The sequence below is a fragment of the Ammospiza caudacuta genome, chromosome 5 (genome assembly GCF_027887145.1).
Source record: "Ammospiza caudacuta isolate bAmmCau1 chromosome 5, bAmmCau1.pri, whole genome shotgun sequence".
Lineage (NCBI taxonomy): Eukaryota > Metazoa > Chordata > Aves > Passeriformes > Passerellidae > Ammospiza > Ammospiza caudacuta.
Genome location: NC_080597.1, coordinates 8037844 through 8052600, shown reverse-complemented (window position 1 = coordinate 8052600; position 14757 = coordinate 8037844). Strand labels below are relative to the sequence as shown.

The 14757-nt window shown below is 43.8% G+C and overlaps 1 protein-coding gene across 3 annotated transcripts in view; it reads right to left on the bottom strand.

Moving 5' to 3' along the window:
- Positions 1 to 415: 415 nt before the first annotated feature.
- The window catches only part of ETV6 (ETS variant transcription factor 6), a 121173-nt gene continuing 106831 nt past the window's right edge, over positions 416 to 14757 (bottom strand). For all 3 annotated transcript variants that reach the window (XM_058804972.1, XM_058804973.1, XM_058804974.1), the window contains 3 exons: positions 6342 to 6484; positions 3971 to 4071; positions 416 to 861 (listed from right to left, as the gene is read on the bottom strand). In XM_058804972.1, the coding sequence (XP_058660955.1) occupies positions 756 to 861; positions 3971 to 4071; positions 6342 to 6484 (350 nt within the window). In that variant the 3' untranslated portion in view covers positions 416 to 755. The remainder of the gene's footprint in view (positions 862 to 3970; positions 4072 to 6341; positions 6485 to 14757) is intronic.

Genomic DNA, 14757 nt, shown 5'->3' with positions numbered 1-14757 from the left:
GTCACTTGCAGAGGTTTGTCACATTTATTTTTCTCCTCTCTGGAGCACTTAGGTGATTGGTTTTGGTCCATATTCCAGCAGTTAACAGCCACTCGGAGTGCTCTCTGTGAGCCCAAGCTATGCTGGGATGACAGCCCAGCCTACATGTCAAGGGTGTCTCCTCTTCATTTGACAGGTATGTGTGAGAAATTCTTTTGGTAGCTTCAACACATTTCCCAGTGGCAGCACATATAAATTGATCCAAGCAAACTGGAAGCCTTGAGCAAATCCCTTCTGTGTTGCTATTGTTTATGCAGTGTTGTGTCATGAGACTTGCACAGAAAATAAGAGCACTCTATTTCCATAGGAAAGCCTTCCAAAAACAAAAAAATAAAAACAAAAAAAGAAGAAGCATAATCTGATGTCTTGTCCTATGTGAGATAAGGAAAGTCAAACTGCATGTTTATTAGGGAAAAAAAATGACAAAAAAACCCCCAAAACTGAAACAAACCAAAAAGAAAGAAAAAACTCAAGGGAGACTTTGTAGGAACAGTGAAGTAGTGCATAAGTCCAGGCTTTCTCCCCTTGGCTTTCCTGCCCGCACCACTTCTGCCGGTGAGTTTGTTTTGTTAAGGTGCTTCAGGTCCTGCGTGGTCTTCGAGCTAAGCAGTGACCTCAAGTACTGCTCCTGTGCTGTTGCTGCCCCTCCCAAAGCGTGCCGACCGTCAGGCTGATGTTCCTCCCCTGGACCCACAGAGGTGCTGCGCCTGCTTCCTTCAGCACTCATCCTCTTGGTATATTTGTTCATCCAGTTCCTGGGATTCAAGGTGCTCCAGGCGGTCTGTCCGGCTGCTCATGATCTCGTCTGGGGTCTTCATGAACCTGCAAAACACAGAAACAAGTCCATTCCTCAGGGGTCTCAGCTTTTATCTTCAGCAGATGTTGAGAGCCCTGAGCTCTCCAACTCCCAAGATAATCTTTGCTATATCCTCCCAAAGCCTTGGTATTTCCCAGCTTCCCCCCAGGTGGCTTCCCTCCTCCATACCTTGAAAGGAAACAAAGAAATCACCAGCCTTTACCTTGACTTCTTGAGAGCCTAAATCTGAACAAAACCCACAGATTTCCCCCAAGAATTATATTTATTTCTTCTCCCTCATATTGTTTGCTGTTTTCATGTCAGATGGCAGCTTGGCCCAGGTGCACTCATGTGTGGTGTCTGGTGACAGAGACATGAAAGGTGGTGATGATCAGCACATTTCAAAGCACAAGCCCTTGCGAGGTGTGGGGAGGCACAGGGTTACAGGTTTGTGCAGGCCTGCGTTAGGTGAGTGAGAACAAACAAAAAGAGGGGGAAAAAGCCAAGGTCCAACTCAGAACAAGCTCCAGGAATGGAAAAAGCCCTGAAGGAAAAAGGTTTAGGGCTAGAGAACTGTAAGCAAAGAGAGTCTCTTCCTGTGTGCTTGTACAAAGTGTGGCTGCACTGAGGCCTCTGTGATGAATGCCACGGCTCCCAGCACCAGTGTCTCAAGGCAGTAAGTCTGCAGGGTGCTGGGACAGAAACTGCCTCTGGGGAGGCATGGCAGCAGCAGGGAATGAGAAAGGACATCCACCAGCCTGCAGTTCAAGTCTGCAGTCTTGGTTTTTGCCAGGACACTTGTGCACAGAGGTAGCACAGAAAGGCTCTTGTTTTTCATTTTCAATTTTATGATTGAAAGGAAAAGAGAGTAGCACAGGAAGGATGAAACACTGGTTTCAACACAAATCAGTTTCCCAACTCCCAAGCACTTCTGGAGAAATTAGGATGAAAGATGTTTATGCTGGAAGTGGTACAAAATTTTACAGTCTTTCATTAACAACGTACTGGTTAACATGCAGCAGTATGAAATGTGTTAATTGTAAGAGCTGATTTTATTTCAGGCTGATGATATGCTCAGTGTCCTTGCCCCAGTGAAAACAAAAACAACCAGCAGGAGCCTGGTTACTAACACTGACTCAGAATGGTCACTGCTAGAGCCTCTCAGCAAACACAGCATAGCCTGGAACTAACCTTTTGCCTTCCCTTCTAATTTTGGAAATCATGTGCATATATGCATTTAGGGGGAAAAAAAGGGCTATGACTCACTGCTGTGTCACTGCTGGAAAAATGCTGCTGCAACAAACAGTGTTACAGTGGTGAAAACCTTGTATGCAGGAGTGGTGAATCAGTGCCTGGCTACACACTGCACCAAAGCCCACGGCCAGACTGTGCCCTGATTTAAACCCTGTGACTGTCCTGCTGATCTTGCATGACAATGAAATCAAAACACAGAGTGGTCCCACTGCCTTGGGACCCTTTCCATGAGGGGCATGGGCTGATGTGAGTGCACCACAGGGTTCTGGATATTCCTTCTGGTCTGTGCTTGAAGCCACGTCAAGGAAACCACACTGCGGGCATTTCTAAGAGCATTTGATTACATCAAAAAAGCCCAACAAAAACCCAACCCAGAACTGCATGAAAATTAAGACACACTATCTGTGATCTATTTTGTTGCAGAAGACACCCAGCCAACCTATTAGAAATCCTTTTCTGACTCCATCTTACTTAAAGCTCCATACAGATATCTGCAGATGACAACTGCCTGCACGTAAAGTCACATTTCCTATTATTTCTCTGCTTGCAAGGAATAGCCAAGAAAGGCACATTAATAACTTGATTTTTTGCAGCTGTTCTTTTTCTCTTCAGATATAAATAGGTCTAAGAAAACAACATCAAAAAGTTTTTATTGGGAATTGTGCAAAGAAATGTTTTGCTGGGTTTTTTTTCCCAGTTTCCAAAGGAAATGAAGTTTATATAGCTCATGTTTTATGCTCTCTGGTGACCTTTGAGTCTGTTGGTCAAATTGGCCAAGTCTGACAGAGCAACTGAGGTCTCCAAGGGCATTAAGCTACAATGGTTTTGAGAAAACAGGCAGCCTGGTTGAGAAGAGATGGAGCCCTGTTTTGTGTATGCCCCCACTGAAAGGAAGGCTTCAAGAGAAGCACATTCAATGTTCAGCATCAGGAATTCCCCCAGGGCAAAGCAGTCTTCACACAAGGCCACAGAGATACAGGTACCCTTGGTACTATGGAGCAACCTTGTTTTAGCTTTCCACCAGAAAAAAAATTTACTACTGAACACTTGAATTTGCCCATGGCTGCTTCTTTCCTTCACTCTCCATCCCTATGTTTCCTTCTAAGAGCTGACATAAACAAGTCATTCCAGAGAACCCTTTTCAGCTAAAGGGAGTTTGAGTGCTAATGCAGTTCTGTTAGCTATTTAAGAAAACAAATTCCAAGACTGCCTTCCTATTGTTATCACGTCCAAACACACTGTTAGATCCAGGCCACTGACAGCAAAGCAGTCTTTGGTCTGAGTTCAGTGCTCTGAGGGTCAGATGTGCACTAGGATTTTCTAGTGTTGTCTGAAGAGGAGTGGAGTACTCTCACTCTCAAGCTTGTACAAGTAGCTCCCTGCTTTAATGCTGTTTCAGGCTCTGTTTCCTAAATTCTTGCTGTAGCTGTGCTGATTTATGAACAGCTCTTGCAGCTCCCTCTCTTCAAGGCAGCACAAAGACATGGTCATTGAGAGCTTCTCTTCTGCAATGTCCTTGAGGAAATGCCTGATCCCTGCTCAGCTTTCACAGGCAGCTGTGTTTGAGAAGTCCATTTGGAGTAGGTTTTGCAGCAGTTTGACTGAACCCATTTATCTAAGGTCTTAAACGATGGCATAGCCTGCACAAAGCAGTGAAAAGACTTCTGTTGTCTCCACTGATCATTGAGACAAGCCTGTGTTTTTTGTAAATTGGTGGGGCTGCCTTAAAAGCTGGGAAGCACTGCTCTATACAGCTTTTACATGTATGGCCAAGTTCACCTGTGTTATAACTGTGGCAATGAGATATCCCATACACAATCCCATCTTCCATCCTCAAAGACCAACTGTCCATAGAAAGAAATGGCAGAGAAAGAAAATTACCTGAACAAAAGCCTTTGTCCTGGCTCCTTCCGGATAATATTTAATTTGTAGTAGTGGCGTAGGGCTCTGGACATTTTCTCGTAAGTCATATTTGTTCTGTTCTGTTTTTTCCAAAAGAAAAAAGGAAAAAAAGTGGTGAGATGATTCATTAAAACCTTCCTAAGCCCCAAATGAGTGGCAGAACTACCACAGCTGCCTAAAGTAACCAGGACAGTCCAAGAAATTACATGTACCATTTTTTGCTGCTTGCAGGCCCACTCTGCCCCCACAGCCCTCATCACCTGAGTTTTGTGGGTCTCCTTCCACACAGGGCAATTTACATAAGGAGTTTAACAAGAATTCCAAGCAAGGCTTTTCTACAGTTTCTTGGCATACAGCTAACAAAAGACTGAATTAACTACAAGAGGAGACATTAGGTGGAGGGAGATGCTCATGCCAAGTGGGATGTGACAGGCCTGTTCTTAATGAAAACACCTTTTGTAAGAGCCTGGAAGTAGTGGCTAATAGGCTGAATCTGTCAGCAATCCCTGCTTGGAGCACTGTTCCTCTGGCATTCCCCTGCATTAACTAGTTAATGCTCACAGAGCACTTGTGGGGACTGAGCCTGCTTCTCCTCTTGGTGTAAGCCAAGAAACCAGTTGGGTTGTACATCTGCTTCTGTGACAGATCTCCCCTTCACTCTGGGAGCTGCTGCCCCCAAAGGCCATGGCCAGAGCACTGAGGTACACTGAAGTGTGAGATGATTCATTAAAACCTTCCTCAGCCCCCAGAGGAGATGGCTCTGCTGAAGCTGAGTGTCAGAAGGAAAAAGTGATAGGCACTGACAGCAGAACTGTCCCCAAATTAGGGACTTGCAAGAGCAGGATGAGCACCTTAGGCTATGTCTACACCAAGGAGCAGTGGCTGCTGTCTGGCAGAGACTCCCAGCAGACACAACTCTGCTGGCAAAGTTGTGTCTTAAATTTAATTCCTGCCATGGGCAGGAAACGCCGGACCAGGAGAAGCACGTTTTTGTTCTGGGAGTCTCCATGTCAGGAGTGTGGCTTCATCAAAGGAGACTGATACACCTGCCCAAACCCCCAGTAAGAGCAGACCCCTCTGCTTGCCCTGACTACAATAACTCTGCAATGGGAGGTCATCAAGAACTCCTGAGGCAATGGAACACTGACAGGGACAAAGTTTTCCCTGCAAAATCTCCTAGGCTGCTCATTGGGAACCTCCCTGAAATACTGTTTGTGCTTCTTCCATTTCTTATATGCTAAAAGGCCACTGTGTTGCCCAAATGATCTGAAGAGGCTTCAGTTTTAGACACCCAGCATGAGACCTGATGACATGGCCCAATTATTAATGTGCAGGTTGGTAAGTTTCATAAAATTCCCATTAGCCCATATCTCCAGCATGTTCAGAACCACATAGATGACAGCACAACCCTCTGGTATGTCAGCCACTCCTCTCAGAGTTTTGTGTTGTCTGAGAATCTGTCCCATGATCCAGGTCATTAATGGACATAACAGCACTGCCCCAGAATCAATCCCTGGGGTAAAATGACTAGTGGCAGGATTTTGTGCCATTAATCACCATCTTTGCAGCCCAGCAGATCAGCCAGTTTTCAATCTACCTCACTGTATTCTTGTCTTGGTCATTAATTAGTCAGTCTTTGAAGCTGTTATGAGACAGTTTCAAAAGCCTTCCTAAAATCAAGATAAGCTATACTCACCATTCTCCCTGAATCCACTGAGCCAATCATTTTGTTGTAAATGGATATCACAGTGGTCAAAAATTATTTCCCTTTTGTAAATCCATGCTGACTATTCATACATTCAAATGAATGTACTTATACACATATACAGAAACATGCATAACTCGGCCTCAAACTATCAAAATCAGTAATGGCTTTCCAGAGAACAAACCAGGACCTGCCCTCTTAGAAGGAAATATATAATCCTGCAGCATTTGGTGTCTGTCACATGGCAGCCTGTGGAATCTGGGAGCTGCTGCAGACAAGAACACATGAAGCTCCTGCTCTGCAGTACAGAGCTCCTTGTAAACTACATCTCACCAGAATATCCTCAGCATCAGGTTTTGAGAAGAAGTAAGATGCCTTGAGAGGGAAGGATTGTTCATTCTTGCACTCCTTATAATTTTTTAATTACATGCATTTATAACTAAAGGCCTTTAAACCAAACCAACAAGTTGGTTTATATGAAGAATAGGCTTTAGTGCTTCAAGATGGATGCTTTGTATATCTAATGTACATAGAATAAAAGATTCCAGTTTTCCAGTAGTCATTTATATGCCATCTTTTTCTTGCTCCCTGCTTATAACTGAATCCTGTGATGCTACAAGAGGCAAAGTGGCACTGCTTCCTTACCTTGTGGTTTCCCCACAGCCGGGCCAGCCCATTGGGATCCACTATCCGAAAGATTTTGGATTCCTTATCTTCCCATCGGATGAAATTTTCGTACCGGCTGTCAGAAAGCAGCTGATAAACATAATCCCAAAGCAACCTACAGTCTGTGAAGAGAGAAGCAAGAAAAGAATTAATTTTCCTTTTTTTTCCCCTTGTGATTAACTGTGGAAGGCTTTTGAGTGGATGGATGTATAGTGAAAGGAGAGTTGGGATCAGGGCTGGAACAGCTGCTGCGACCTGAAATGAAAATGGCTTGGCTGGTGTTGAGGAATGTTTGCAAAATGGACTGGAATATACAGCCCCTTCTGATGCATCCCACTTCTCCTGACACTGAGAGAGCATCTCCATCTCATCAAAAGCTGTGTGAGGTGACCTGCTGGTCTTAGTTGTGTGTTTATGGTTGTACTGAAGCACATAAAGCTCACATGTTGGCCCTGATGCTGTTGCTGGCTGTTTTAGTGGAGAAATCACAAACCCTGCAACCTGCTCTCCCTGCTTGAGGCTGCCCCTTTCTGTGCTAACCTGTGAGTCTAAAGCATGGGCAATATTACAGCTTTCCTTTGTAGGTTCCATGTGATATAAAACTGACAGCTTCTCCCATTTGCAATTTCATTTTTTGTTTTACTTTTTAAGGTTCCTGAAAAGAAACAACACCTAAGTATTATAATTACTTGAGTGCTATTGAGAGGTTAAATACTTTCTATTTGGATAATTGAATTCAAATTTCCTCTTGGCAAACACTCCTTAGGTCGCTAATTAAAGGTCTAACAGACACTTAAGTTTTAGTTTAGTGTTTTTCAATTTCATGGCAGTCTCTGGAGACTGAGGAAGCCAAGAACTGAGCTGCTCCTACTTCCTGTTTGCAATGTGTGTGTGCAGCACAGAATAACTGGGAATGTGGAATGTGGAATTGAATTGTACAGAGGTGGGGGTACTGCTGCTGTCAGGAACAACAGGGTTTTCACAGCTCAGCTGTCCAGATTTCTAAAGTGGCTGTGGGGTTGCATATTACTCTGAAAGCAATACCAGCCTCTGAGAAATGGATTGTTAAAGTTGTTCAAGGGCTGCCAACCAAAGACATTCAGCTTCTAAATGCTAAAATGGATTCTTGTCAGCCTGTCTTTCTATTGCTGTTGGTCTGTCTGGGGCTGGTACGTGTTATAATGGGCATGATGACACGGGAATATAAAATACTTTTTGAGAAAGGATATGAATAACACATTTAATGATCACACCTGAAATGGACAGAGATTTTAAAGTTATTTTCCCACTTCCAAACTTCAAAGAGTATCTCACACTAGTACTGTCTCTAAAACCAGAGTTTAGTTTGCCAATGCCCTTGCTTTATTCTCTCCCTGCCAGTCTTACAAAGAATAAAGCATTTTGTTTTGAAGAGATGGCATCTGGCAAAAATCACAGGTTCCCATTCTGGCTGAAGGGTCACCTCATCCCTGACATCCCCAAGAGGAGGAATGTGAAAGGCAAGAGACAAAACTTTTTGCTAGGAAAAACCTTCTTTTCATTATCATTTTTCATAGAAAAACATTTTCCACAGAAAAATGTCCATCCCTAAAAATTTGGGATTTTTCTAGGTTTCAATTTAAAAAATGAAATCTGGGCACAAATTTCCCTGGACTAAGTGAGAGGTCTGAAAACTGAAGTTGAATTCTGCCACTTGAATTTCTGTCATCCCCCCTCTCACAAATTCACAAAACACAATTCTTACATAGCCTTTCTGTCAGTGTTTTTGCATACACTCACAGAGAAGAAAAAGCTTATTTTTTACACTTCATTTATGATTCAAGACAAGGGAGATTATATTGCTCTTCTGGTTTGTGCCTTTTAATATTGTGGGAGGTTTTCAGATAAAAGGGTAGTAAGGTCCTGCTTAAATGGTTCTTTGACACGTGCAATTCATTCCAGAACTTTTTCAATGCAAGAAGTGTAAAAAAAATGTCTTTTTTAGTGCAAGAATCCTTGGAGTCAGCTGGAGGGATGGTGCTCCTGAAGCAGCAAGTCAATGTCAGGCTTTGTCATATTCTTGAATGTTCAGGGCAGACAACCTCCAGTTACAGCACATTACAGATCATATTTACAGTTCTGCAGAGATATGATTTACACTCCTCTTTATTTTCACCTCATGATTTGCAATAGGCAATGTTCTTTTTAATCTCTCTCTCTCACATTCAAACACACACCCTGGGCCCCCTTCTGCACAAAACCAAAGAAGCACACAAAAAAATCAACCAGAGATGTCCAGGTGGAAACAAGGAGAGCTTCAGATGCTAAGAAGAGCTAGGATTCAAGTGCAGATTTGTTTTTTTATTGTTCAATTAGTTTTTAGGATGGATTCAGACAAAGCTTGAATATAAATACACTTCAAATGAGAGAAACAGATCTGCATGTTGAGATCTTCACAAGAAAAATCCCAAGTGATCAAGGGCCCCATCCCATATTCTCAACTGACTGAGCTGCTCAGACTTGCAGAGGTATTTAGCAGGCTGGTGGAATTCACAAAAAACCCCAACCACCCAAGTATCTGAGTCTGCTGTTTGCTTCAACAATAAAACTGAAAATCCTTGAAAACTCTGCTTGGTTCCTACAACCACTTAAAAACTTGATTTCTAACCATATGGCTGTCTATCAGCAAATTCAGATACATGACTCAGTTGCAGTGATTTACTGAGCATCAGGGCAACTGTGGTAACTGTGTCTCAAGGAAATAGGAAACAAAAGGCATTAAACACCAGTAGGAAAGATTCAGGCTCACTGCATTTCTTCTCCCCAGAGCTGAGAGCTCCAAGCACACAGTTAGTTCTCATGGAGCAGCTGATTCTTACCAGCACACTTTAGCTGTGTATGAGCTCTGCTTGCATAGGACAAAGCAGCTTTGCTTCCTTCTAGTTTCACTTGGGACACCTTTAGGAACTTGAGCACAGGCACTCAAAGGTTTTTTGTTTGTTTTCAGCCACAAATGGTTGCCATACATCTCTTTCTGCACAGATTGCACAGTAAAAAATACAAGGTGTGGAGGGTTCTCCCTGACTGACAGAGGATCACTAATTAAATAATTTACCAGCAGAGACCATCTTTAACAGGACATTAGAGACAATGAGTCCAGGCTACCTGGGAACTCTTAGAGCTTGGATTATAGCAGAGCCCATCTGCAAGCCTGTGAAACTGGTCAAAACCCAAGAAGAGGTGATGCTAGAAAATGCTTTTAAAAGGAGCTTCTCTGCTAGGAAAAGAGGCACCTCCACAAAAGGCTGCTGGAAATGACAGATAATGTGCTCAGGCACAGGGTGGGACCCTTGGGCTGCCCTGTGCTGGGCGAGCAGTGGGACTTAGATAATCCTTGTGGGTGCCTTCCAGCTCAGGATTCTCTATGATTCTGTGATACAGAAAGTTGCATTTTCCAGGAAGGTCAAAAGTGTGATGTGTATTTTTAGGAAGGACAGAGGGAATGGAGAGAAGGACTTGTACGTGGCTGGTTGTTTTGTAAATGTCAATCACTTGTATGAGGGAAGTCTGGATGGTGGAAATGACTCCATGAAGAGTCAATATCCTCCTTGGCTGTCAGAAGGCCTCTGAAGGAGCTGCTGCATGAGGGGTGTGTGCTGGCTAGTGAGTAACAGCAAAAAGCACATGGATGCTGCTGAGGCCAAGCAAGTTTAGAAGTGTGGGACATTCAATCAGGGAGTTGAGTCAGGGCTGGTACCTAAATTGTTTGTGCATGCTGTGATTTCCTGCCTTTTGGCTAAAATAAGCTTACTTAGAAAGCAACTATGCCCCCCTAGCACAGGGAAACCCTAGCACACAGAACCCTTTTTTTTTAAAGTGAACTCAGATGGTTGAACTTTGCACATTCTGCAGCAGATAGAGTTGGGACTGAGAGGCTTTAAGGTGGTGTAGTTGGGAGTGAGTGAATGGCCTCATCAATGTGGAAAGGGCTCCTAAACACTGGCACTTCCACGCCCTACCATTTTCTCAGCTGTAACACTGAGCAAGTCTGAGCTGTGTAATTAGCTGGGAATTAGAGCAAACTGCAGCTTCAAATGGAGAGGTATGGCTACAACCTGGCTAATGCTTCCAGAGGGACTTTTACAGTTATGTACAAGGTAGTGATAAGGTGTAGAGTGCTTAGCTGGTTCTCAGATTGTCTGCCATAAGCACTGCCCTACATGTGCAAGAGGCAGCAGTTTCCCACTCCTGCTAATAAAAACCATGTTATTATTAGTTGATTAGGCAGAGTCTTCTGAATACACACCTAAAGAATACCAGCATATAAATACTCCCTAATAGCTATATGATAGTAATAAATATCCCTTAGAATTGAAATACCATCTCAGAATGATCTGTAAATGAAACATTATGGATCTTAGGTTCCTCGTATTTTGATATTTGTCCAGCCATTACAAATGACTTCTCCAGTATCATTTGGCCAAGGTCATCTTCATGTTGCAGTAGTGAGAGGTCTCACATCTGTGCTCCCTAGGACTAAATAATGCTGTTAACAATATAGACATATGCATGCTATCTTTTGTTCAGGATATAACATTCCCCACCACTGAAATACTCCTTAAAGCACACTCTCTATCCAAACTCTCTGTTGTTTAAATGGGACCCATGGTGCAGAGCTGGCCCTCTTCATGAAGTAACTACCAAAACCCTCTGTAACCACAGAAATGTTTTGTGAGACCCACCCACATCTTGCACTGGAGAGCATTACATAAAAAGTGTTTGATCTGGCTGATGACTGCCTTGGAGCCCAACATGGCTCCACACAGGAAGAGATGCCAAAGGAATGTTGTCATACTCCCTCTGACATCAGTTGAGGCCTTACCCCTTGCTGTGTAGGTTAGCCTAAAATCTCTCCAGCATGATATCATTTGACTTAAATGGTTCTGTGATTTCTGCCAGCTGAAGAGTTCTCCCAAGCTCAGCCCCATTTATTTTACAAGCTGATTTGTGCTTCAGCTGCCTTTGTTCAGAGTGAAGCAAACAATGGCTGTTCACAACTGAAACTCATGAACAGAACCGTGGAAGTTCTGTGGCACTTTAGTTTCTCTAAGTACACCTGAAGTGTGTGTGAAGACAACATGGTGATGCTCATGGTGTGAGAATGATGACCTGATGTAATTCACAGTCACTGGAGCTGGGGAAGGGCTTTCAGTCCCAGAAAGTCTCTGACCTTGGGAATGTCACTGTCAGAGTCCCAGGAATGGTCTGACTGGGGAGTTTCCTTAAGACATGCTGCAGGAGCATGGTGCTGTGCTGAGATAGAGTCCAACCTCAAGATCTAAACAAGACATGTTCATTTTAGCAGAGAAAACCAAAAGAAAAAAGTAATCAAGTCTCATGGTTAAGGGTTCAAAAGGCTCTGAGGCCTGGGGGAGCACTGACCACTCCTGAGATGGAGCATCCTGGTCATCAATGTCTGTTAATCCGTGTCCAGGTCACTGAGGGAAAACAGTTTTCTTTCTGTGAATGTTGCTGCTGGAAGCAGGGTGGTAAGCTAGTACAGCAAAGCCAATGTTTTTGTGTGGAGAAACCTCTTGACAGACAACTGTTTGTTCAGCTCAGTAAATTCAAGCTGGGGCTGAGCAAAGAGGTTGCCAGATCACACAATACAACAGTTACATGTTACTTCTGTTTTGTACCCAAACACTAAGTGGGAGATCAGGCAGAAGGAGAGAGGAAACCTGAGACAGTCATGCTGCTAACAGTTGTACTGTGAGGTTGTAAAAATAACAGAGCAAGATGAGGCCAAGCTCTGTCTCTGGCAATAAAAACTTGTACAGGGAAGGAGGATCCAAAATACACCTCATATGGCTGTAGAAAAGAGCACTGAAATTACAAGGAATGTGTAATAGATGGATCGCAGACCATTGGATAGGTGAAGACTTTGAAAGCTAAAGACAGTTGTACCTATCTTTACAAAAAATACTGTATTTTTGCTATTTTTTCTTCCTCTCCTCTTCTTCTGCTCCATCTCCCCATCCCCACCAAATAGATGGGCATTTTTTGTGTTATCTTCAAGTGCTGTTCTTTTCCTGCTCCACCACAATGGCAGAAAAGAATCCTGCTAAAGAAATCTGATTCTCTGATTCTCCTGTGGCTTTTCCTCAGCTTTACTGCTCATGAGAGGCAATGACTGGAAAAGAAATTCAACCTCTGCCTGTTCACATGCACTTCTTACAAACACCTCACAACCTCTTTGACATCAGAAAACCAGCCAAACACATTAATGATGGGAATTTAACAATTAAGAATGATGTTTTACCTTCAGAATTGTACTTTAGAGAAGTTGGCAAAAGCAGGAATTACTTAATTGCGGCAAAGGCATTCCCAACAAGGGCAATAATTTTTAACCCCACAATGTGAGAATCTCTACTATCTTCTGACAGTTCAGTCTTAGGTTTGGACTTCTGGCTTTTTCCAAGTGCAGAAAATCACTGTCTGTGATAGAGTGCTCCCTATGAACCTCACTTCTGTGTTCTCTCAGAAAGCCCAGAGTACTGTGGGAGGTGTGAGCATGGTTGGAGGACACAGCTCCTGGTTTGTTCCTGGAAAGTCCCTCCTGAAGGGACTTCATAAGCCATAAACTGGTGACTTCTGATGGGTCCCTTGCCAAACACTGAGATGTGACCTTCCCCTCTTGGGGTTAAAACTCCACATTGAGACATGGCCAAACCTTCCCTTCCCTTCCCTTCCCTTCCCTTCCCTTCCCTTCCCTTCCCTTCCCTTCCCTTCCCTTCCCTTCCCTTCCCTTCCCTTCCCTTCCCTTCCCTTCCCTTCCCTTCCCTTCCCTTCCCTTCCCTTCCCTTCCCTTCCCTTCCCTTCCCTTCAATGGAGAACAGCCTTACCAGTTTAATGTTTGCATTTTAAGGAACATAAACTGATGTGTGTTCTTCTAAGTGATTGGTATTAAAGCCAGATTTAAACAAGCCTGTCTCTGGAGACAGTGAAGTGTCAACACTGTAAACAAACAGTGTTCTCTCCTGGTTTAACTAAGAGGATTCAAAGTGATCCAAGTTTGCTTTGTAGAAGAAAATCTGAATTACTGAAACAACTCTAGCCTGAAGGAAGTGTGCAGTACACAGGGAAAATAAGGGACCTGTTTCCATTAAAAGGCAAATTTCTTAAAAGAAAGTGTAACATCCTGCTGCCCCAAGGGATGCTTAGGGTACTGTGAAGCCACTTATCTGCCTAGCCATGGGATGCAAATGGATGCTACAGTACAGTAATGAGAAGAATGAAATGTAAATGCCTGAGCTTTCCTCTGGCTTGGTCAGTCCTGGCTTTTGAGTATATCTAAACAAGCCCAGCCTGCAATTTCTGCTCCTGTAACTGTGCAGTAAGAATGAGATAGCTGTGAAGACACTTCACAGAAAATCTACAACCACCTATCCAAGCCATTGCTATTCACCCATTGTTAGAGTTGTCATTAGTTAAATTGGCAGGGAAGGCCCACTTTCATGCCCAAATTAATTGTTAATGCCATGTTAAGAAGACTCTCAAGGTTATAATGAAAACTCTTATGAATATGAGCTCTGTGAGCTTGACTGTCATCCACACTTCAGTCTCTCCAGAAGTCTGGCTTTCCACAGGGGCTCCAAGAGACATGGCATGTAGTGGAAATGTAAAAGTATACATTATCATTGTCATATCCAAATGGAAGTGACAGGCCAGCATTACACGAGGACTTTCATGTTCTTGCAGGGCTCCAATCTGTCTGCATGAGCTGCTGCCCTACAGGAAGGAAGGTCAGTTCCCTGGAAAACAGCTACTACCAGAACTTCTACCACTTATAGCTTAGAACTGCCAAAGAACTGCTTTGGCTTTCTCCAGGCTGCCAGTCTGTAACTTGAAATTGCTCAGCTGCTGCAACCATCCTGTCAAAGCTGCCCCCCAAAGTCTGAGTGTCACCAGAGCCCCACCAGCCACTTCTGGGCTGTCACATCCTGCTGGGTTCATCACTCAGGACAGTGGAGAAGACAGCCTTGGCAGTCTCAGGTGGGTACATAGGTAGGCTCCAATGGTGTTAGCAATGTTATGTGCTGCACTGAAGATCAGCTGTGTGTTTGATACACCCCAGATGTGGTTTGCCCTCCTGCTGACTCATGCTGAGCCCGGTGTTGGCCAGCACCCCCAGACCCCCTGTGCAGGGATGCTCCCCAGACATTTCTCTCCCCATTTCTATTTGTACCCAGCACTGCTCCACCCAAGGTGCAGAATCTATCAGTTGGAGTTGTCAGACTTCATCCCATCAACCACAGCCCAATGCTCCAATCTATACAGACCCCTCTCCAAGGCATCTTGTCTCTCAAGAGAGCCAACAGCATCTCCCCACTTTGGCACCATCAGTAAAACTGCT